Raw genomic sequence first — 18,730 nt, forward strand, 5'->3', positions numbered from 1 at the left:
CTGTGTCAAAATTACAGTTCTGCGCTGTCCTCTTGATTCAGCAAGGAGAGTATAATTTACATTTTCTCTCTTCTGAACTGACTAAGAACAGAACAAAATACATTAATGGTCAGTTTAAATGTTTATCTATCCTAAAATAAACTATTTTCATTTCACAGTTAGTCATTGTTGTTTGTATAGAAACTACTCTGCTAAAGAAATAATAATTAATATTTAGAAAAGGTGTATAATTTATTTAGTCTTGTCTATGGTATGTGAACATTTCACTATATATCATGCAGAGATACCTACAGCCTGATAAACCAAAGCCTCTTCACCTCTCTCACCTCTACAGGATCAGAAACCTGAGGTATTCTGGCAGCTGCAATGAGTGAGTGAAGTCAAAAGGTCTGCTCTTTTCTTCACTCCACTCACCAAACTTTGGTTTATATTTATGATTACAGGATGTGAACACAGTCATTCCTGTGAATAAGAATCAGTCACGTCTAATGGTAATTATTTTCTCACACCTCCCGGAATACTTCCAGTGACAGATTTTGTTTTCGTTTTTTTTTTTTTTTCAAACAGACGACGTTTGGAAGAATCCACAACAAACAGGTGGCGGGGATCTAATTAGCACCTGTTTGTTTCTTTACTTGTCCCGCAGTGGTAGTCAAAGTTTTCACACCTGCTGTTTGAAACTATGGTAGTTGGGGATCCTTTTAGTTTATAAACACTGTTCGTGACACTATACTGGTCTGTGAATGGTGCTCCTTATTATCCCTTTGTGTAAAGTACCTACTCTAACAAAAGCAGATCAGATGGGCAGTTGCACTCTGTGTTCAGGAGGGAAATTGGTCTGGATATCTTTCCAGAGTTTGCTGAGCACTGAATCAGCCCCAAGCAAACTGTACAGACTGCAGCTGTGAAATATTAAATTTAGTAACTTCCTTTTTACCAACCAAAATCTAGTATCTCTTTATGTACTAAAGACTAGTTTGTGTATATTTATTTATTTATTTATTTGGGGGGGGGGGGGGGGGGAGCTAATAACAGGATTAATGTAATCTTTTGGGCTTAGACAACATGCTCAACATGCTACTTGTCTGCTCTGATTGCAAGCCCACGGTGGGGTGCCTATTGATAAAAGGCTCGTGTTGGAATGGTTAATTTAATCCCCATCGAGTTCCGAGAAGCAATGTGGCTGATACAAGCATGCGAGCGCTGGCTTATCTCAGGCCTCCCTTCCCGAGTTCTGCACATTGCTTGACTGAAGAGCGAAGCCCCATGCATAATAAGAACATGCACTATTTAAACTGACACAAAGGAGGGTTAATGGCATAGCCTTTCATGAATGGAGTCGAACCCAGCTCTTATCTCAACTAAAAGCACACCTCAGCCCTCTATGGCAGCCGCTCGGGTCTCAGGGCTGTGATGCAGCCAGGATTGAGAGAGGCAAGGACTAGGACCAAGCTTTTGCAGTATATTATTCTCCAACTGTAATGCAGCAGGGCTCAGAAACCTCACCTTGTAGGCCACACCAAGTCTCGATGAAAGAAAATGTGTGTGTTCATAATCAAGGGCAATTTAGAAGTAAGCAGAATCATCCTACGTTTTGATCCTAAATGAAGCATGTAATGTATAGGACAGACTGTGTAGATACAGACTGTGCTGGTGGAAGTGTCCAGCAAGCACTTCCTGGGAAAACTGAGAGGTCAATTTGGTCACTAACAGAGCTAGGCCAACTTTAGCTTGTTGTTTTCTAGAGGGGGACGATACTCAGCTACCTGGAAAAACTGCTCACAGCCCTTTGAAAGGTTGCACATAAAATAAAACAAATACAAACAACTTAAATAAATTTAAAAGTGTAGGTACCTAAGTGTAGTGCTATTTCTATTTTCTTCCCCCGCTGCAGGAACAAAACACTGCACTTTTAATAAAGGAAAAAAGAAAAAACATTCTTATACTAGCATAAGAAAGACATTGGTTATTGGCTTCACAGTACCTGTGTCTCCTAGTTCGTACAAAGTGAATCCATCAATCTGTAGGTATCCGAGAAATCGCTCCTTATTGACCCAGGAAGATAAGTCTCCATCTTCATATTCTGAAAAAGAGAGAGGCAGGTACTAGGTGTTAAAAAAAAAAAAATATTAGCACTTCTCTGAAAATAGTTATCGGTGTATTTTAGTCTAGTATTCGGTGACTTTGCAGTATCTCTGTGCTGCAGCTGAATGAGGCCGTCCCGGGTCTGTGGACACTGCTGTCTTTATCGGATCTTTGCTGTTGCTGTTCTTTCAACCAGTGTCTGAGCTTGGCTTTGTTTGTTTGGTTCTTTAAAATGCCCAGGGAAATCTATAAACTAAACAGATCTGTGATGTTAAGTCAGCTAACACTGAAGCTTGTACCAACATAGCAAGGAAAATGCTGACTAGACAATAGATTTTGACTTTGTTTTCAAGAATCGCTTAGAAGAAATACAGCAACACAATTTGTGGAAAAGAAGGCCTACATTACAAGAAACAGGCTGTATTTTAAAAGATGCACTTAGTTCAATATCACAAACTGAATTTACAAATAAATGCCATGACCACACTACTCCCATAGAATCCTATGAGTGCTGTGGTACAGAATTAAAGCGGCCAACAGGAGTCTCATTTTGACTGCCCAAACATCTAGCGAGTGCGACTTACAGTAAGGTCAGAAACCTGTTACCATTTAACAAAAGACTGAATTTGCATTTGTGTGTGCAATTCATTTAAAACAATAGTCACTGTTTGCAGCATCCAAATATATTGCATGTGTGAGAGTTTAGAAAGATATGACTCACATTTGACTTTGCATTATGGAAAGGCTTGATATTTTGTAACAATGGAGGGGGGTAAACAGTTTTAATAGCAGTTTAGGTCTGGGTTATACCAATAATATACGACTGTAAATGTAAAGGTAGAATTAACTGGGAATCTTCAGAATGCCTATTAAATTATACATTCTCTCCACTCAAGATCAGCACAGTTGTGTTTGCCTCCCCTCAGCAACAGTACTTTGCTACACTGGCACTCTCTCTACAGACTCTGCAATGCACATCTCACTTCTCACTGTACCCATGTCTTTACAAAATTTGAGATCTCCTGAGGATCCACAGTGAGCAGCAATACTTCATCCTGGTGTCGGCCCTGGGTGGTATAATGTAAAACCATTGACATCTGGTCTCAAAAACCAGCGAATAGGAGAGAGTGAGAGGGCGGGAATTGTGGGAATATGGGATTCCAAGCTACCTGAATATATATGGGGAGAAAAACATCAACAGTTGCGTACCACCAAACCAAGGTTTAAATTGGCTGTCATAACCTTTCAGTTGTAGGAAACTAATAGTGGAAATGAGACATGGGGATGCTTTTAACTAAAAACAAGTTCAATTATTGCTGCTTTTATGCCCTTAAGTTCAAAACTCTCAGCAGTGAAGCCTAAAAGATACTCAAGAGGAGTTACCAGGGAGATTTGTCTACTTCCACTTTAGTAACCTGGCTGTTAAGGATGTTATTCTTTCTAGAAGATCCTCAATAAAAAGTTAAAAACATAAAAAGTTCCAGTATGATGTGTGGATAGAAATATGCTCTGCAGTCACGTAACACGAGCCATTCGCTAGACAAAACCCCCTCGTCGGCGTCCATATATTGATACAAAGTGATTTTTGTTTTGTTTTTGTTTAATGTAAAATATATTTTGGGATTTACTTGGAATTGTTTATCTCCTTAAACAGGCAAAGAAACAAAGAAAAACAAAATGGACATAGAATTGCATCCAGAGAACTACTTTCAATGTCAAACTTCCTTTATTTTCCTTTATTTTTTTTTCTTCTTCTTTTAAGACACAATTCCGGCACAAGGTTAAACAACAACTACAAGAAAAGCATGAAAGTGTATTAAAAGTCTAAGTATGCTTCAAATCCCCTGTGCCGTTTTCTGGGTTCACCTCTGTACACCAATATTGCTTCAGCAGTTTCCACTGTCAGTATTTTAATTAGTCTTATGCTAATACTGCTGGGCAATGGAAGGCTCTACAACAATTTGTCACTGTCCCTAGCTGGCAACAATGCTTTTATACCAAGACTAATATAAATACTCAAAAGGCTCCAATAAATATTGCAGATTAAATTCATTTCCTGTTTATTTTCCTTAACCAAATCGCACTTTACTCCCATTTACAGTTAGGTGTGTGGAAGACAAAGCAGAGAACATTTGTGCTAGAACGTCACCTTTAAAGCCTTAAAGTACAACAAAAATCATGAACTCAGCACAGACAGAATCTCAAATTTGTAAAACCTTGAGAAAAAAAAAAAAAAAAAAAAAAGTCGTAAAGCCAGCACAATATGCAATTTAATGGATATTTTCTGCTGTATGTGGTTCACACAATGTGGGGGGAAACGAAACCCATCTCCAACAGATGGACAACTATTCAGAACCAATTTCAAAACACCTTTACGTCTTTAGATGCAGCCCTTTCCTTCTATCGCTGTCAAGATCTTCATTGGCTTCAGTTCCCGTGTATCTCTGCTTACTTTCGCAGGCATACTGTTTTCCAACACACTAGATATAATAACTGATTTAAATTTGAAATTTCATGAGCATTTACTGTTTTGGCAGAATCCTTACCCCCACCCCCCACCTTTTTGATAATTTCAGTCTTCTGTAGGGATTTGTGCTTCTCCCTAATCCCGTCGTCCTTAAGTGGAAACCTGTTATTTACAAAGTGGGAGGAAGGAAACTTATTTTATGCTTCTCAAACAGAGGATACTGTCTGGAGGCATCCTGTCAGCAAGGACTGAAGTTTAAAACACTAATGTATCTTCAGGAGGAAAATACATACCATATCCAGCTCTGAAAAGCCTATACCTGGATTATACACCATGGGTAATTAGGATCCAGTTAGAAATGCACTGCAGTGCCAAAGGGCAGTCTAGATCAGGCTGATATTGTCACTGGAGAAACACCTGGAAAGGCTCTCACTGACAGGACTCTGTCTACCTGGAATGTGTCTGTGAGCTTCTGGCCAGGACACGTTTGATGTTCCACCGAATTGTAAGTATGCCTAGAAATAAAACAAGAGCTTCACATTTTAAAGAGCTATGTCCATTTTCTCAGGCTGTTTAAGGAGACCTGCATCACAGCAAGTTCTTTGTCCTGTCTTCGGCAGTGCTCACCGTGAGTCTGAACTGTAATGAATACTTGGAAGTGTAGATTTGTTTCTGACACAAAAAAGAACAATTTCTTTTAGCAACAGAATAAGCGTTCTGACAGAGGTGGGTAATTTTAAAGCTTTTTACTCATACTGAGCTTTATATCTGGTTTTCCTGGGCTGTACTTCACTCTTCACAAACACAGAAAGAATTACAGAGAAAGAAAAATAGTCTAAGTATGGCTGTTTAAATATCACTGGACTGAATATTTGAATAAGTGGGGTGAAATGGGTCAGGTTTAGGAATCTCATTTAGAATAAGGTTTGTGAATTCGGCCACCAGGTTTCAGATGCTTGGCCGTCTGCTTGTGTGTTCTGTAACATAATACGGAAAGGCAGCATAGGATGTTTCTGCGGTTTCTCATAGAAATACAGCTTGTACAACGCTGAGAAAAGCTGGCTTCTTAGCTTTCTTTTGGTTTTAATTTTTAAAAGAGTTTTTCTTTTGGCACACCAGGCTCACGTTTATACTTTCAAAACATATTTAAAAACTAAAAATGCCTCTGTACCCACACAAGTACAAAATTACGAATGGACAAATGCAAAGGGTATTGCAAACTGTTTTCTAACTGGATTGTGGAGAGGAGGTTTGTTTTCCTATATATTTTTAAACCGATCCTTTGATCCATAAATTCTATATAATTGGACAACAAAAACAACAACAACAAAAAAGTAAAACAGAAGGGCAAGTTTTTATTGCAACCACTGCCTTGAATGGACACCACATGGGTTTCATTGGATGTCACTGAAAAGGCTGAGCAAGATATGGTTACTGTAAAAAGTGACCACAGGGAGACATATGCATGGACATCTGGCATATTTCAAACTGCACACTTTGGGCTGGTCTCTACCACCATTTCAATTCTGCCTCAGTACCTGTGGCCTTTCTGCTACAAACTGTGATATAGTGCTGAATTCAATGCCTGACAACTTTGGAACTTTGGCTGTGAAGTGAAGCATGGACTTTGCATTAGAGTTATGTGTGAGTCCCATTCACCTTAACACTACCGCAATCAGTGATGCATGCGATTTAATCATATTCATGCAGAAAGAAATTAAAGAGCAGACTAATACATGAGTGGCTGACAATTCACACTCTTCTGGTTATGAACAGGAGAACAATATGGCCAGAGAATTTGGTGCATCACAACTTCTTACAAAGTTTGCGTATGCTTCCAGGAACTCATTACCAAGCATTACCAAGAGAGACTAACATTCAAAGGACAGCTGATCACAGTTATTTAACAAGCAGGACCACCGCTGGTCTACCCAACAACAATCCTAAACTAGTTTTCAACACAGATCTGTCATAACAAGTATGGCATTGGTCATTCACTGTTGTTTATATATCCACATGCCCTGGACATGTGGATTAGAGCAGGAGTGAAATCGCAAAATACAGACTAATTCTAAGCTATTTTAAAAGTTCATGGTTACAATATGTGAGTAACGTGATTTGAAAGCACTACTTTTAACAGTGCAGAAGGGACTACTTCTTGACAGACTACTCACAAATTGTTCTGGGGCATCAGCCAATTATTCTACTGTTCTGGTGGTGTTTTTTTGAGAGGGGTACATACATTACTCTCAACAGGAAAGCTGCTATGTCAACTGGGGATTGACGAATGGGATGGGATGAAGGAAAGGGTTTCACTTGGTGCAAGAGAGAGAGAGAGACGGATAAACCCTGAAAATGCGATCATGGGAAAAATGTAGACTTCCCCCTCCTTTCTTCCCACACGGTGCTGCTAAATCAAAACAAATGTAACTGCGCTTCATTTTTAAGCATCCATCACCCCAGTCAGCGTTATTCTATCCATCTAATGCCATCCAAGCACTCAAATGTTGAATAATTATCCCATACTGCAAGTTGGGGCATGTTTTTCTAGCCCACAGAGCCACTCTGGCTTCACTGTTCTCTGCAATTCCTCTATAATTTGTAGGCGGCCTGGTCTAGGTTTTAGATATTACAGATTTTATTCTGGATTAGATGAAACGGGGCCCTGCCAGCATTGATGGGAGTTTAAATTGAAGTAATCTAGCAATACAATGAGGCACCACATCACAAAATCTGGAAGTATAAGACAAGGCGTAGATTAGCAGATGTGAAAAACACATGTCAAGACTTGCATGCACTTCTGATCTGTCCCACTAGACAGCTCAGGAATGAACTGGATGGCATATCAGGCAGAAACATCAGAAACCATCTTATCTCGGCGTACTACAAACTGCACTTCTATGAGAAACAGCAGAAAAATTCCCCAAACTGGCTAGGGAAAGGTGCATGATGCTGCCTTTCCAGATTGTGCCTGCTGTTTCAATGGTTCTGGTAATAGACCATGCATCTTGAGCTGGGCTGTTCAAGAAATACTATGAATGGAAAACAGCTTGGTCATAACTGGGTAATGGAATTCTAAAATAAATTAGTTAAAAGATGGAAAAGAAAGAAAAGAAAACTAGAAAGTACAATGGAAACTAGATATGGAACACATGCAAATCCTAGCCCTTTACCCGGACTGTCTGAATCTTTCTAAACAAAAGAGATCCATGTAAAGATATCAGCTTTTTTTTTGGTACAAGAGCAAGATAGCCCATCTGCCTGCTGTGCATCATATGCAAATACAAGCTCTGCCGGTTTGTCCGTTTTTTGTTTTTTTTAAACATCAGACATGCCTACCCACAAATGTGTCTGCCAATGAACACAAAGGTAGCAAATATAATGCAAGGCATTCAAAGCTTCACAACAGCCACAACACTGTCACGAATGATTGACGGTCAGCACTGAATAAAGGTAAGGAACACGCCTTCAGAAAGCTTCACCTATAATAGAAATAAAGAGTGTGTGCAGTTTTAAACAGCTAGCCTTCAAATATGTGGGTGATTGACAGGAAGAAAGAGAAAGGATCACTAAATTAGTATTAAGAATACATAAATGGGAGTATTTGGTTTTGGTGTACACCTCTTCAAGGTTACCCATTCATTTGGCTCATCCTGTAGCTTTTCTAAGGATTGTTTTATAGCGAATCTTCTACTTTTATCACAAAATGTTGTTGCAATGTTTTGACACTACTTTTTTTTTTCCTCTCTCTCTCTCTCTCTCTCTCTCTCTCTCTCTCTCTCTCTCTCTCTCTCTCTCTCTGTGTTTTTGCACCACAGAGAAAGATCAACAGCAGAATAGAAGATTTCATGGCTCTTACTCGAGGCTTGGATGTACTGTCCATCAAAGTGCTGGAGGACGACTACGAGAGTGCGATGTTTGTGGTTCAAATCAAGTGCCGCAATCCAGTGCTGCTGGAGTACTGGCAGAAGAAAGTGTTTTTCTACAATGGCCAGGTGCAGCAGACGGACACCATTTGCTCCGAGACGATGGACAGCATGGAGTTTGTGTTGCGAGTCCTCCACCGCTCCGAGACCTTATCCAACAGTGACTACTGGAGTCCCTTCATAGTCGCCATTTGCCTGGACGCTCTGTACTTTAACTACCAGCTTCCATCGAACATCATATGGAACGGTAACATTAAACAAGTCATGAAGGAGAACACGTTGTTCTTGACCAAGTGAGAAGCCCAGAAAGCACACACCACGTCTGGAAGAGTGCCCGGGAGCCCACTGCCTTTCTCGAGCACATTCCAAAAGCTGCGATATGTGTTTATCAAGACTGCGCCACCTGCGAATACAGAAGTGCCTGCAATTCGGTGGAATATAAATAATTTCATAGTTTGAGGACACTGACATTTTTATTTCATTTTTTGAATCACTTGGCTTGAGATAAAATATCTCTGGATGTCAAATGATTTTAAAACGGCAAAACCGCATTGGATTTCTGCTGCTGAGACTTAACAGGCCAGTGTTCAGTTTTGTTCCCACGTTATGTTAGGGAACCAGGAGACATCAGAAAGTGCCTTGAAATGAAAGCATTGCTCTATAACAAACATTGTTTAATAACCTGTTCTGGTCCTGGGAAAATGAGACCATGCAATGGAGAATACTCCCTAAAAGGCACTGCTAAAAGGTCCAGGTTGTGAAAGTGGGAGACCATAGAGTGCTTTAATATTCTTTTTCTTGGCACTGTACCAGAAAGCATTATGAAATATAATTTTTAGGGAGGGAGAAAAAAAAAAAAAAATCTCACGTTTGGCAGTTAAAAGGAAGAAAAAGAAGAAAGCAGCAGTATTACAAGTATGCTTCTAGGTGCGCATTTTCTATGTATTCTTAGAAGGGGGGAAAAAATTTACTATCGGGGGGGTGAAGGTTGTTTTTTCAGTTATGAATGATGTAAATCAGTGGTGGACAGCCCTGGTCTAGGGGAACCACGGCCCTGCACATTCAATAGCACCTGTAAACCATCAATAAATGACACCTGGGCAAGCAGACAGGTCTAGTTAAGCAGATGACTGATCCAATTCAGCCACACAGACCTGAGTGGTGACGATGGGCAGAGGGCATGGCAGTTTGGACAGACCAGCCACAGGGGACTCACATCACAGACTGAGTCTCATAACTGCAAGACATCACAATACGAATGTGCAGGACAACCAACAAGCGAAAACACAAACAAAACAACAACAAAAAACTATGTGTGAACATCAGTCCTCCTGACACTGTCCTTGTGTATTATTAATGTAGTGTTTTAGCAAGTATCGGCAGAAAAGAAAACAGAAAAATAGTGATTGAGAAACTTTCATCTCTTTTCATTGATGGCTCAAACTAAATGCAATAGTAGAAATGTTACATTGTATCAGTAAGTGGTCCATACCATAAGTTTGATACAAAATGGAACAAGCAGATTTTCTTTAAGAATGAATGTAAAAAATGAATGCAGGAAATAAAAAAATACTCTTTATAAGAGTGCACTTGAGAGCAGCGAACATGGTGATTGACCATGAATATAACTGCTCCTGTTCAAAACAAGCGGAGTTCCACAGGATTCACGATGAAAGAGAGGTGATAACCATCTCTCTTGATCTGAACTAATGTTATTATGTCAGTAAGTTATACATATTATAGGTTAACTAACATAGAAAGACCATCATACAGTAAAATCTAACATTGACCTTGTATAACTAACAAAAACAGACTTTTAATTAACAGCCAGCTGTGCTTAACTTCCATGGAAGTGTTTAAAACACATTCTGATGGATTCCTATGCAATTGAACAAAGAATTTGAATCCGTCTTTTTCTATGATTTCCATGTGATTTGTATTTGCAACTGGAACTGAAAGGACACCATCAAAAATAGAACAAACGGTGACTTAACCAAGAGACAATTCGCATTTTCAACCCATTGAAGTCCTACTCGGTGTGAAATACTTCTTCGAATGGACAGGACTGTGTGAGTAATGCAGAAAACAACTAAAACCAGCTTAACACACCTGATTGAGTATTTGGGTCTAAATGCTTCACACTTGGGAAGTGTTCCATATGTTGACAAATATTAGAAGCTACATTTAAAAAAGGAGTTGGAGACTTGACCTAATTACATAGTATTCACCAATACAGAAAATGAGTCACCTTTTTTTTATTTTATAATTACTGTATTTTGTCTCCAAAAGAAACACACTACTGCAATACCCTTTTGCGAATTTTTTTACAGTTAAATTTAATTGTTTAGTGTGTACCGTGTCCAAATTCAGTCCAAAGAAATACAATCCAACCTCCTTTCCTTTTCAGACAAATTTTACTCCTTAATTTTCACGATGGCTTCAAATATTGACACTTCTGCTTCAACATCTGTCACGATTTACATCGCCGGTCTCTGAACTAATTATGATGTAACTTTAGGGGATGACTGTAATTATTAAAAAAAAATATGTATTTAACTGAAGAACAACCCCAATAAAAAATTAAAATAAATGGTTTGAGCATAATATAAAAGAGTGCAGGTACTACAGCGTGATTTTTTTCAAATTAATCAAATCGTTTCAGTCGTTTGTACTTTCCTAACACCTGAAGTCTAAGAACTAAAATTTTAGAAGACTTCAGGTACATATTAGTGCACGAAGTGTATTTGAAAGAGGCCACAGAGCAACAGGTGTGCTCAATCTTCACAGAAACTTTGTAAGTCTTACTGCAGCATTTCATTTTTCGAATTAGACTGAGGACTGTATTTCCCATAGGTAATGGCACTACTCAATCAATAATGTGGTAGGCCTATGTGTTGATTTTTATTATTTCATGAACAATTCAAATGCTTCAATGAATAAAAATAAAAATAAAATCATCCTGCATGTTTTATCTTGCTTGGTTTCTTTTCTACCCCTGTACCTCAGGGGACTTTGGATGTGTTGCCACCAAAAATAGACAGGTATCCCACCAAAACTGCATTCTAGAGATGAACAGTTTGTGTATTTGACAGACTATCCCAGTAACAGGTTCCAACATAAAGGTTTACAAATGTTATTCACAAGTAATAATGTTTAACATACATTGAAACTTGCAGAAGGCACATCTGCAATACAATAAAAAAAAAAAAACTGTAGGACATCTACCTACTATGGTCAAAGACAAATAAAAATACTTGTACAAATGTATACTCACCATCGTACAAATAGTAGGTTCCATCCTTGAAGACCACCACAGCAGGCAGCTCTTGTAAGGTCAAATGCTGAATACAACAAAGGGATTGCTTTAGCGCACATACTTTTTGCTATTTAGACTGTCAAATAAAAACATCAGCATATTTACTGTGCATTTTCACACAAGCGGATAGCAACCTACGTGCAGGAGAAGAGTCCTGGGCCAATGCCAACGCAAACACCAGGCGCTGGATACAATATATTGGGTTGATACATGATGGTAGGTAAACATTAGAAGAGCATTAGGGCTCTCCAACCCATGACCAAAACAGAAGTCGCGAAGATCCCGAGATGTGACGTCATTAAACAGATATCCAAAGTTGCAGTAACACCTATTTGTTCAAGAACATCACACTGCCCTGTTACAGCAGGCGCAGCGATAGCCTCTTCTTATACTGTACAAAGACAGCAAAACATTTAGTCTAGACGAGATCCACAATTTTTATTCATTTTATTTTTAATGAATGGAACAATCTATTTTAAGCAGTCCAGTTTACAGAGACTTGAAGCCAAGACTTTATCAGTGGAACAGTGCTTGACCAGAGCATGTTGCGATGGGCCAGCAACTTCAAACAAATTACTTCCTTTGGGAGGCGATCAATGGCTTAGATGGGGAGAATTCCTACTGGAGAATTTAGTATCGGGCAGAGGTTGCTTAACTATCCAGTAGCCTAAGTTTTCAAAGCAGAAACCACGAGCAACAGAACACAATTTTCCTCATGTCAACAAATCAGCAACCATGCCTGTGAAGGGTGCCAGGGCAACAAAGAACCTCACATTTAGAAAACACGTTTCTATTTTGATCACTGAAAATCTTTTATCAGGATATTAAAATCAAGACTTACTGTATTTCGAATATGATGGTAGGACTAATTTTCCCTGTGCAGTTTGCCCAAAGGAAAATAGGGACATTAACACCGTTCTCCATTATATTTTGATAACTTAATTTGCGGATTGAGAACCTACTGAAAAGTGTGCTGCACATCTGCTTTAAACTGATTATGGACAATCTTGCATTTCAAGAGAGAACAGTAGGGCGAAGACAAGACAGCACTTGTGTGGCATTTGTTTAAATGGAATTATGAAATTAATAAAGGGGTACACTGACTGCTTCTTCCAAAAAAAATTAAATAAACGAACAACAAAAAAAACATTTGAGAGCCAAAATGGTCAAGTGTTGTTTCTGCGAAAAATGTGATGCAGAACAGTGATTAATGGATTAAACCAGTTCAATCAGCAAAGTGCACTGATGGATGAGCTTTCACTGGCTACATTTTAAACTATTTTTAACCAGTGATCATAACGTCATCAGTGTGTTGTTTTTTTTTTTATACATTCACATCAATTCTACTGTGTGCTTGGCATTCATGGGATTTCAATTATACAAATAAATGAATAGATAAATAAAACTCACGGCATCTTGCCAATTACCAGGGAGAAAATGCAATAATCCTTTTAGAGCAAAATAGAAGGGGGAAAAATAACATACTTGGTGAAGCATAATTTAAAATGAGCAACTTTTAATGGACTTCTACTGTTTATGTATGTATTTATTTGGGGGTATGTGTCAATTAAAGCAAACCATATTAATAACGTGGGCATAAAGCTTTAAAGGCTATAATTCAAGTTCAAACAGGCACTAATCATTTTGTCTATACTTTAACAAGTTTAGCCATGGCTCCCTGCACCCACATTTGGCTTCAAGCAAATTCTCAATCAATTTCACAAACTAGATTTAAGTAATGGACAATCGAGCAGGTGCCTCAAGCCACAATACGACTCCCAGTGGTGAATGGAGAGGACCCCAGTGACGGAGCCCCCTATAAGCCATAGCAGCCGCTGGGAATGGCTCTGTGGCTGACAGCTTTGTGCACAGAGAGAACGATTCCACAGCAACTAAATAAAATGCTGCATGAGCCCCTACACAAACTGTTTAAAGTCATTACAGTTTTGCGGCCTCTGGTTTTTTATTTTCCTTCAGTAGAGGCAATGTACTTGGCTGTGAGCTTTGCTTTTGGGCTTTTCTGGGCCGTACTTTCACAAGTGGTAGGAAGAATGCATGGGAAGCATGTCAGAAAGCCAGACAACAAACTGGTAACAATCTGTGTGCATTTGGTTTCGCCAATGAAACCAAAAGACAATGACAGAGAAACCAGACATCTCTCTAACAGTCTCTGTCATTGGCTTGTGGCATTAGCCCGAAGGCACCAACCATTCATATCCTAACATCACATTTTCTTTGGAAATTAGCTAAAGGGGATTTTCCACAAACTAAATTGTAACCTTGGAAGTGTGTGTGTGTTTTGCTTGCTACTCAATTTGTTTTGTGCTTCTGTTTGACATATTTGTTTAAAATGCACTTGAATTATTGTGAACTCTGAATTAGACATGGTAAAATCCCTTCTGCAGGTCCAATAATTAAAATTAAAAACTACGAACAACCTGCATTCATTCCTGCCATTTTCAGACGCTGCCTCCAGAGACCAGAGAGTATAAACCACTGAGTTTCAGATAAACTAAAGCATTTAATATTAAATTTAATGGTTTATTTACTTATTCGTTTGTCGGTTTATTTTCAATCTGTAAAGTGCTCTGTTGGTAACCTGCGAAGGGCACTACACTAAATAAAAATAAGTTGATTCATTGAGTGATTAAGAGAAAATGTATTTTAATGCTGGACTTGCTTAGTTAATGCCATGCATGACTAAATGTATCCACTGCAAAACAAACACCTTTAAAGCACAAAACACAGAACAGCCTATGACTGTAATGTGTAAAACAACACTAATACCCTGTAGAGACACATACCTTTGGCAAAACGTCTTCAGAAGCAGAGAAGAAGTACGTGTACACGATCAGCTCTGAGGCCACTTCGATGTATTTTTCCTGCAAAAGGCAAACGGGAACCAATTTACCTATGCCACACCACTATCAACTGCAGTAGCCCACCGCCTCCCAAAAAGAGGGGAGAGCAGCATTCAAGGACAATGGCATTGAAAACGTCTCATGGCCCTACTGGGAGACTAGCCATCAATCAAACTGAGAACACCTCTGGGAAGAACGTGGGACAGCCAATCCCAGAAGAGATCACAGAGCACTGGCCTCCAATCCTGGTCTTGGAGAGCCCAAATTCACGTAGTCTTAAATGTCACCCTAAATCATCAGTTGATAAAGACTGGGGAGCGTGTGTATTGATCACTAACTCACTTGTTCAATTAAGAGAGGTCTGGTCTATATGGGGCCAAAAGGTAATCAGGGTGGGTTAAAAATGTCAGCAAAACTGCTTGGAATCACTGAAGTGACCAAAACGTGTGCTCGATTGGTCTTTTAAAGTCTTAAAAAATTATTGATTTAAGGGTGATCTCTAAAGCAGAATGGGCCTGGGCTCCCCAGAACCAAGGCTGCAGACCCCTGGCACTTATGTCTCAGTCTGTAATGAAATCTGTGCTGCAGAACTCTGTCACTATGTGTGTTCTGGTGGTATAGTGCGTGTTCACTAACAGCTGTCACCATTTACAACTAGTGCAACATTTACACTTGCCTGCGGACATCAACCGCTAACACAGCACAGCAAATGAGGCCCTGTCAAGCTACTGTGGAAAAATCTTTTTTCAAATGCAATGTCTGTTCATTTGAATCGAGGTTTTGCTATTAATTATCTGCTGTTTTTTCAATGACATCTTATGTTAAAGTTGTATTAAATATATCATTTTGTTTATACAAAACTGTACTGTGAAATGTTCTACACATGCTCAAGACATCTTCATGAAACCAAAGAGGAAATTACCCTCTCTCTCTTCTCTCAGGATTTAGAAGGGCTGCATTTATTTAGCTCAAGATCAGCAGTCATTCATGCAAAAGAAGGGGATATGCAAACTAGCCATGAATACAGTTCTTGTGCTGTTGTCAGTGGAAAATGTGGGAATGTCGGTTACCATGCACTGAGAACAGTGACACGAGAGAAATTACATCAGGACACCCATGTGACTTCTTGTTGCCATGCCGTCTTGGAACCCAAACTAGGAAATGTTCCATGCTCTTTTAAAGGTATAGGAAAGGATCATATATACACTTGAAATGTGGAAATGAGTGTGGATTTTCCAAATGGTCTCATCTTCATCACTTCCTCTGTGGGTCTGATTCCCCTGAGCTGTCTTTACCATCAACACACGTCTGCATCATCCTTTCACCAGGGAATAAAATTGCAAATAAACTCCACCACTGAGCATTAAGATTGCCCAGGAGGACGATCAGTCAGTGAAAGGCAACTGATAAGGAGAGAGGCACCTATTTTTCTTTTTAAAATATTAAGGCTTACAAAATTTGCAAGGTCTGTCTTATGAAACCTTCAAAGTATAAAATAATTTATTTACAGAGCTCTAAAGTGCGCAGATGTTTGTTTTACATAACTATCACTCAGTCTAGTTTAAAGCTCAGTTGAGCTGGGCCGTTTTAAAGGAGACAGCTCCGTCTGTTCCAGTGAATACAAGCAGCATCTTGCATCTTGCTTGGTTTGAAACTTGCTTAATAAATTTAACTTGGCAGTGAGAAATTAAAGAACTTGGGGCAATATGTATGACTGAGGAGTCATTCAACAAAACACTATAAATAAAAACAATATTTGTTTTAAATATTGCTGCCAACACATTTGTCAACACACACATTACATCATTTTTATTTTTTCCCCATCTTTAGTTTGCTTGTTGGTTTGTTTTCCACCTCACAACTAAATAAACAGAGGCACCAGCAACCCTGCAGTTACACAAATGGTGTAATAACACATCTTTAGTCCACATTGTTGAATTCCATGTCTTCTTATGTGGGGAGAGAAAGAAACACTGGCTTAGTAGAGAGGCCCATGATGAAATGGAGCGCTGATCTCTTTTTATACCCCATTGTCCAAACACAGAACAGCAAACTCAGTTAAATGCTAGCTCAAACACTGGGGAGGAGGCTGTACATGGAAATTTGGCATGCTGATCCATCCGAAGGCAAACAGAACAGTTTCTGTTTGTTTATGTGAGCAAAGCAGTTCCAGGTAGCACAACCGCCAGTGTCAGGAAAAAAAACAAACAAAACTAACAGACTGAGGACACACAGTTATGCGAGTATTTTTAGGCCAACTCGAGACATGATGCTCTCATACCTTGAGGGGAGATTCACCTCCGATGTAAACGAAGAGCACATCGTGTCTCTTAAGGACGTGTTCAAACATCTGCTGGCTGGGAAGGGGGCGGACCAGAGGCCTAGGAGAGAAGAGGCACACTGAGCAGGTTGCACACACCCCTAGGCCCACTGATTTGCATTTGATCACAAGTCTGCCTGCAATACAACAGCAAACGGTACAGTCGGACATTCGACCAGTGTCTACAGCATGCAAGGGAGGGTAACTGAAACATCTCTGACCACAGCTTGGGTCCTTTCAAGAGTCAGCCTGTAGGTTTCTGAAACACTTAGCCCTAACACACACACACCAGCATTTTGGATTTATATTTCTGGGAAAAGGAGTGCTGCAGCCAAGATTGATGTATAAATTAAAGATACTAAAAGCTCCCCTAATCTGTAACCAGGAACACTAGACACAGCTGGACAGAAATGCCCCTTTGTGTGCCTTTTTTCAGCCAAAATGTAAAGTAATTGCTCATCCATGAACAAATGTCCACCTCATTAGACATTGCTAAAGTCTGTCAAGGTCTAATCAGGCCTCGCAGTGCGTTACCTTTTATCTCCATGATGTAAAAGGTAAAAGCAACAAAAACCTGGCAACATTTGTTCACATCACTTATTTCCTCACGTTTCTCAAGGCAATTGTTATGCCCTGATTACAAAACATCAAAACTTTGTCTCAATAAATCAGTCTGCTGACCTTCAACCATTAAAACCAACATTCTCTGCATTACATCAATAGAACCACTATCCTCTTTGGAGTTTGTCCTTGAGGGGTCTGAAATCCTTCTAGTTTACTTTTTTTTTTAATTCAATATGTTGCAAATGAAGAGAGAAGCAATTGGGAGCTGTGATGGCACCGAGTCGAGCGCACATCAATGCCATTTCATTTGATTTATCTTTTAACAGTCAAACAAATCCCACTTTCTATTCAATCCCGAAATAGCATTGCCTAACACATCATGGATTTTTGGCAATTATTTCAGAGAAAAGAAGGATCTTCTGCCCCCCCTGTTCTCAACTGGTATGCTGTGGACCTACATTTTCTCAGAGGAATACAATGGATTTGTAAACATTTTCAAATCTTAAAATCCATGTTGTCTTTTTGTTACAGCTGAGCTCTCAATGACTAAATTGAGCACTTTACTTGAACTGAGTTTGCTTAATTGGAACTTTTTAATTCCTTTTGGCATTTAACCAGTTCAAATTGTTCAGTTATAGTTATAGTTAAGCAGCTAAGAGCTCAGGGCATGTGCCTTGTTTACTACGATTTCAAATGTACTGCACATTTGACAAACAAAACAATGCTAACATTTACATTTTTCATGGATATTCAGTGCTTAGATTTAAGATGCACAAGAAAGTAAACGCAGAGATTCATGCTGGGCTCCGAAACATCTGCAAGCTACTGCACTGCCAGCGATCTGCAGTAAGTCATGCAGTTTAAAACACTCAAACAGTGTCTGCTGCAGGCATTTCCTGAAAGATGGGGTGTTAACTGAAAAAATCCTGAAATAACTCCAGCTGAGGTGAGAGGTCAGCATTTTAGTTTCTGAAACACTAAGCCCTGACACAACTGGGACAGCTTCTGGAATTCTGGAACAGTTAGAACAAAGAGGAAACGTGTAGATATGCCAATTTCTTTCCTCCTTAGCAACAAGTTACTATCCAAGACATTTGCCTGTAAGCCAAAAGAAAATATGAAAACAATAACCACATTGGATGAGGAGGACATAGAACTAGCCCACAGCTTCGTCAGTTTAAGGGTTGATGA

General features: G+C 39.3%; 1 protein-coding gene across 1 annotated transcript in view; it reads right to left on the reverse strand.

Annotated features, from left to right (window-relative positions):
* Positions 1–18,730, reverse strand: part of LOC136771608 (protein disulfide-isomerase TMX3) — a 47,763-nt gene that overhangs the window by 12,623 nt on the left and 16,410 nt on the right. The window contains exons 7-10 of the mRNA XM_066724021.1: positions 16,937–17,036; positions 14,599–14,676; positions 11,753–11,819; positions 1,985–2,083 (exon numbers count right to left, since the gene is read on the reverse strand). Of these exons, the coding sequence (XP_066580118.1) occupies positions 1,985–2,083; positions 11,753–11,819; positions 14,599–14,676; positions 16,937–17,036 (344 nt within the window). The remainder of the gene's footprint in view (positions 1–1,984; positions 2,084–11,752; positions 11,820–14,598; positions 14,677–16,936; positions 17,037–18,730) is intronic.

The sequence above is a fragment of the Amia ocellicauda genome, chromosome 2, assembly GCF_036373705.1.
Source record: "Amia ocellicauda isolate fAmiCal2 chromosome 2, fAmiCal2.hap1, whole genome shotgun sequence".
Lineage (NCBI taxonomy): Eukaryota > Metazoa > Chordata > Actinopteri > Amiiformes > Amiidae > Amia > Amia ocellicauda.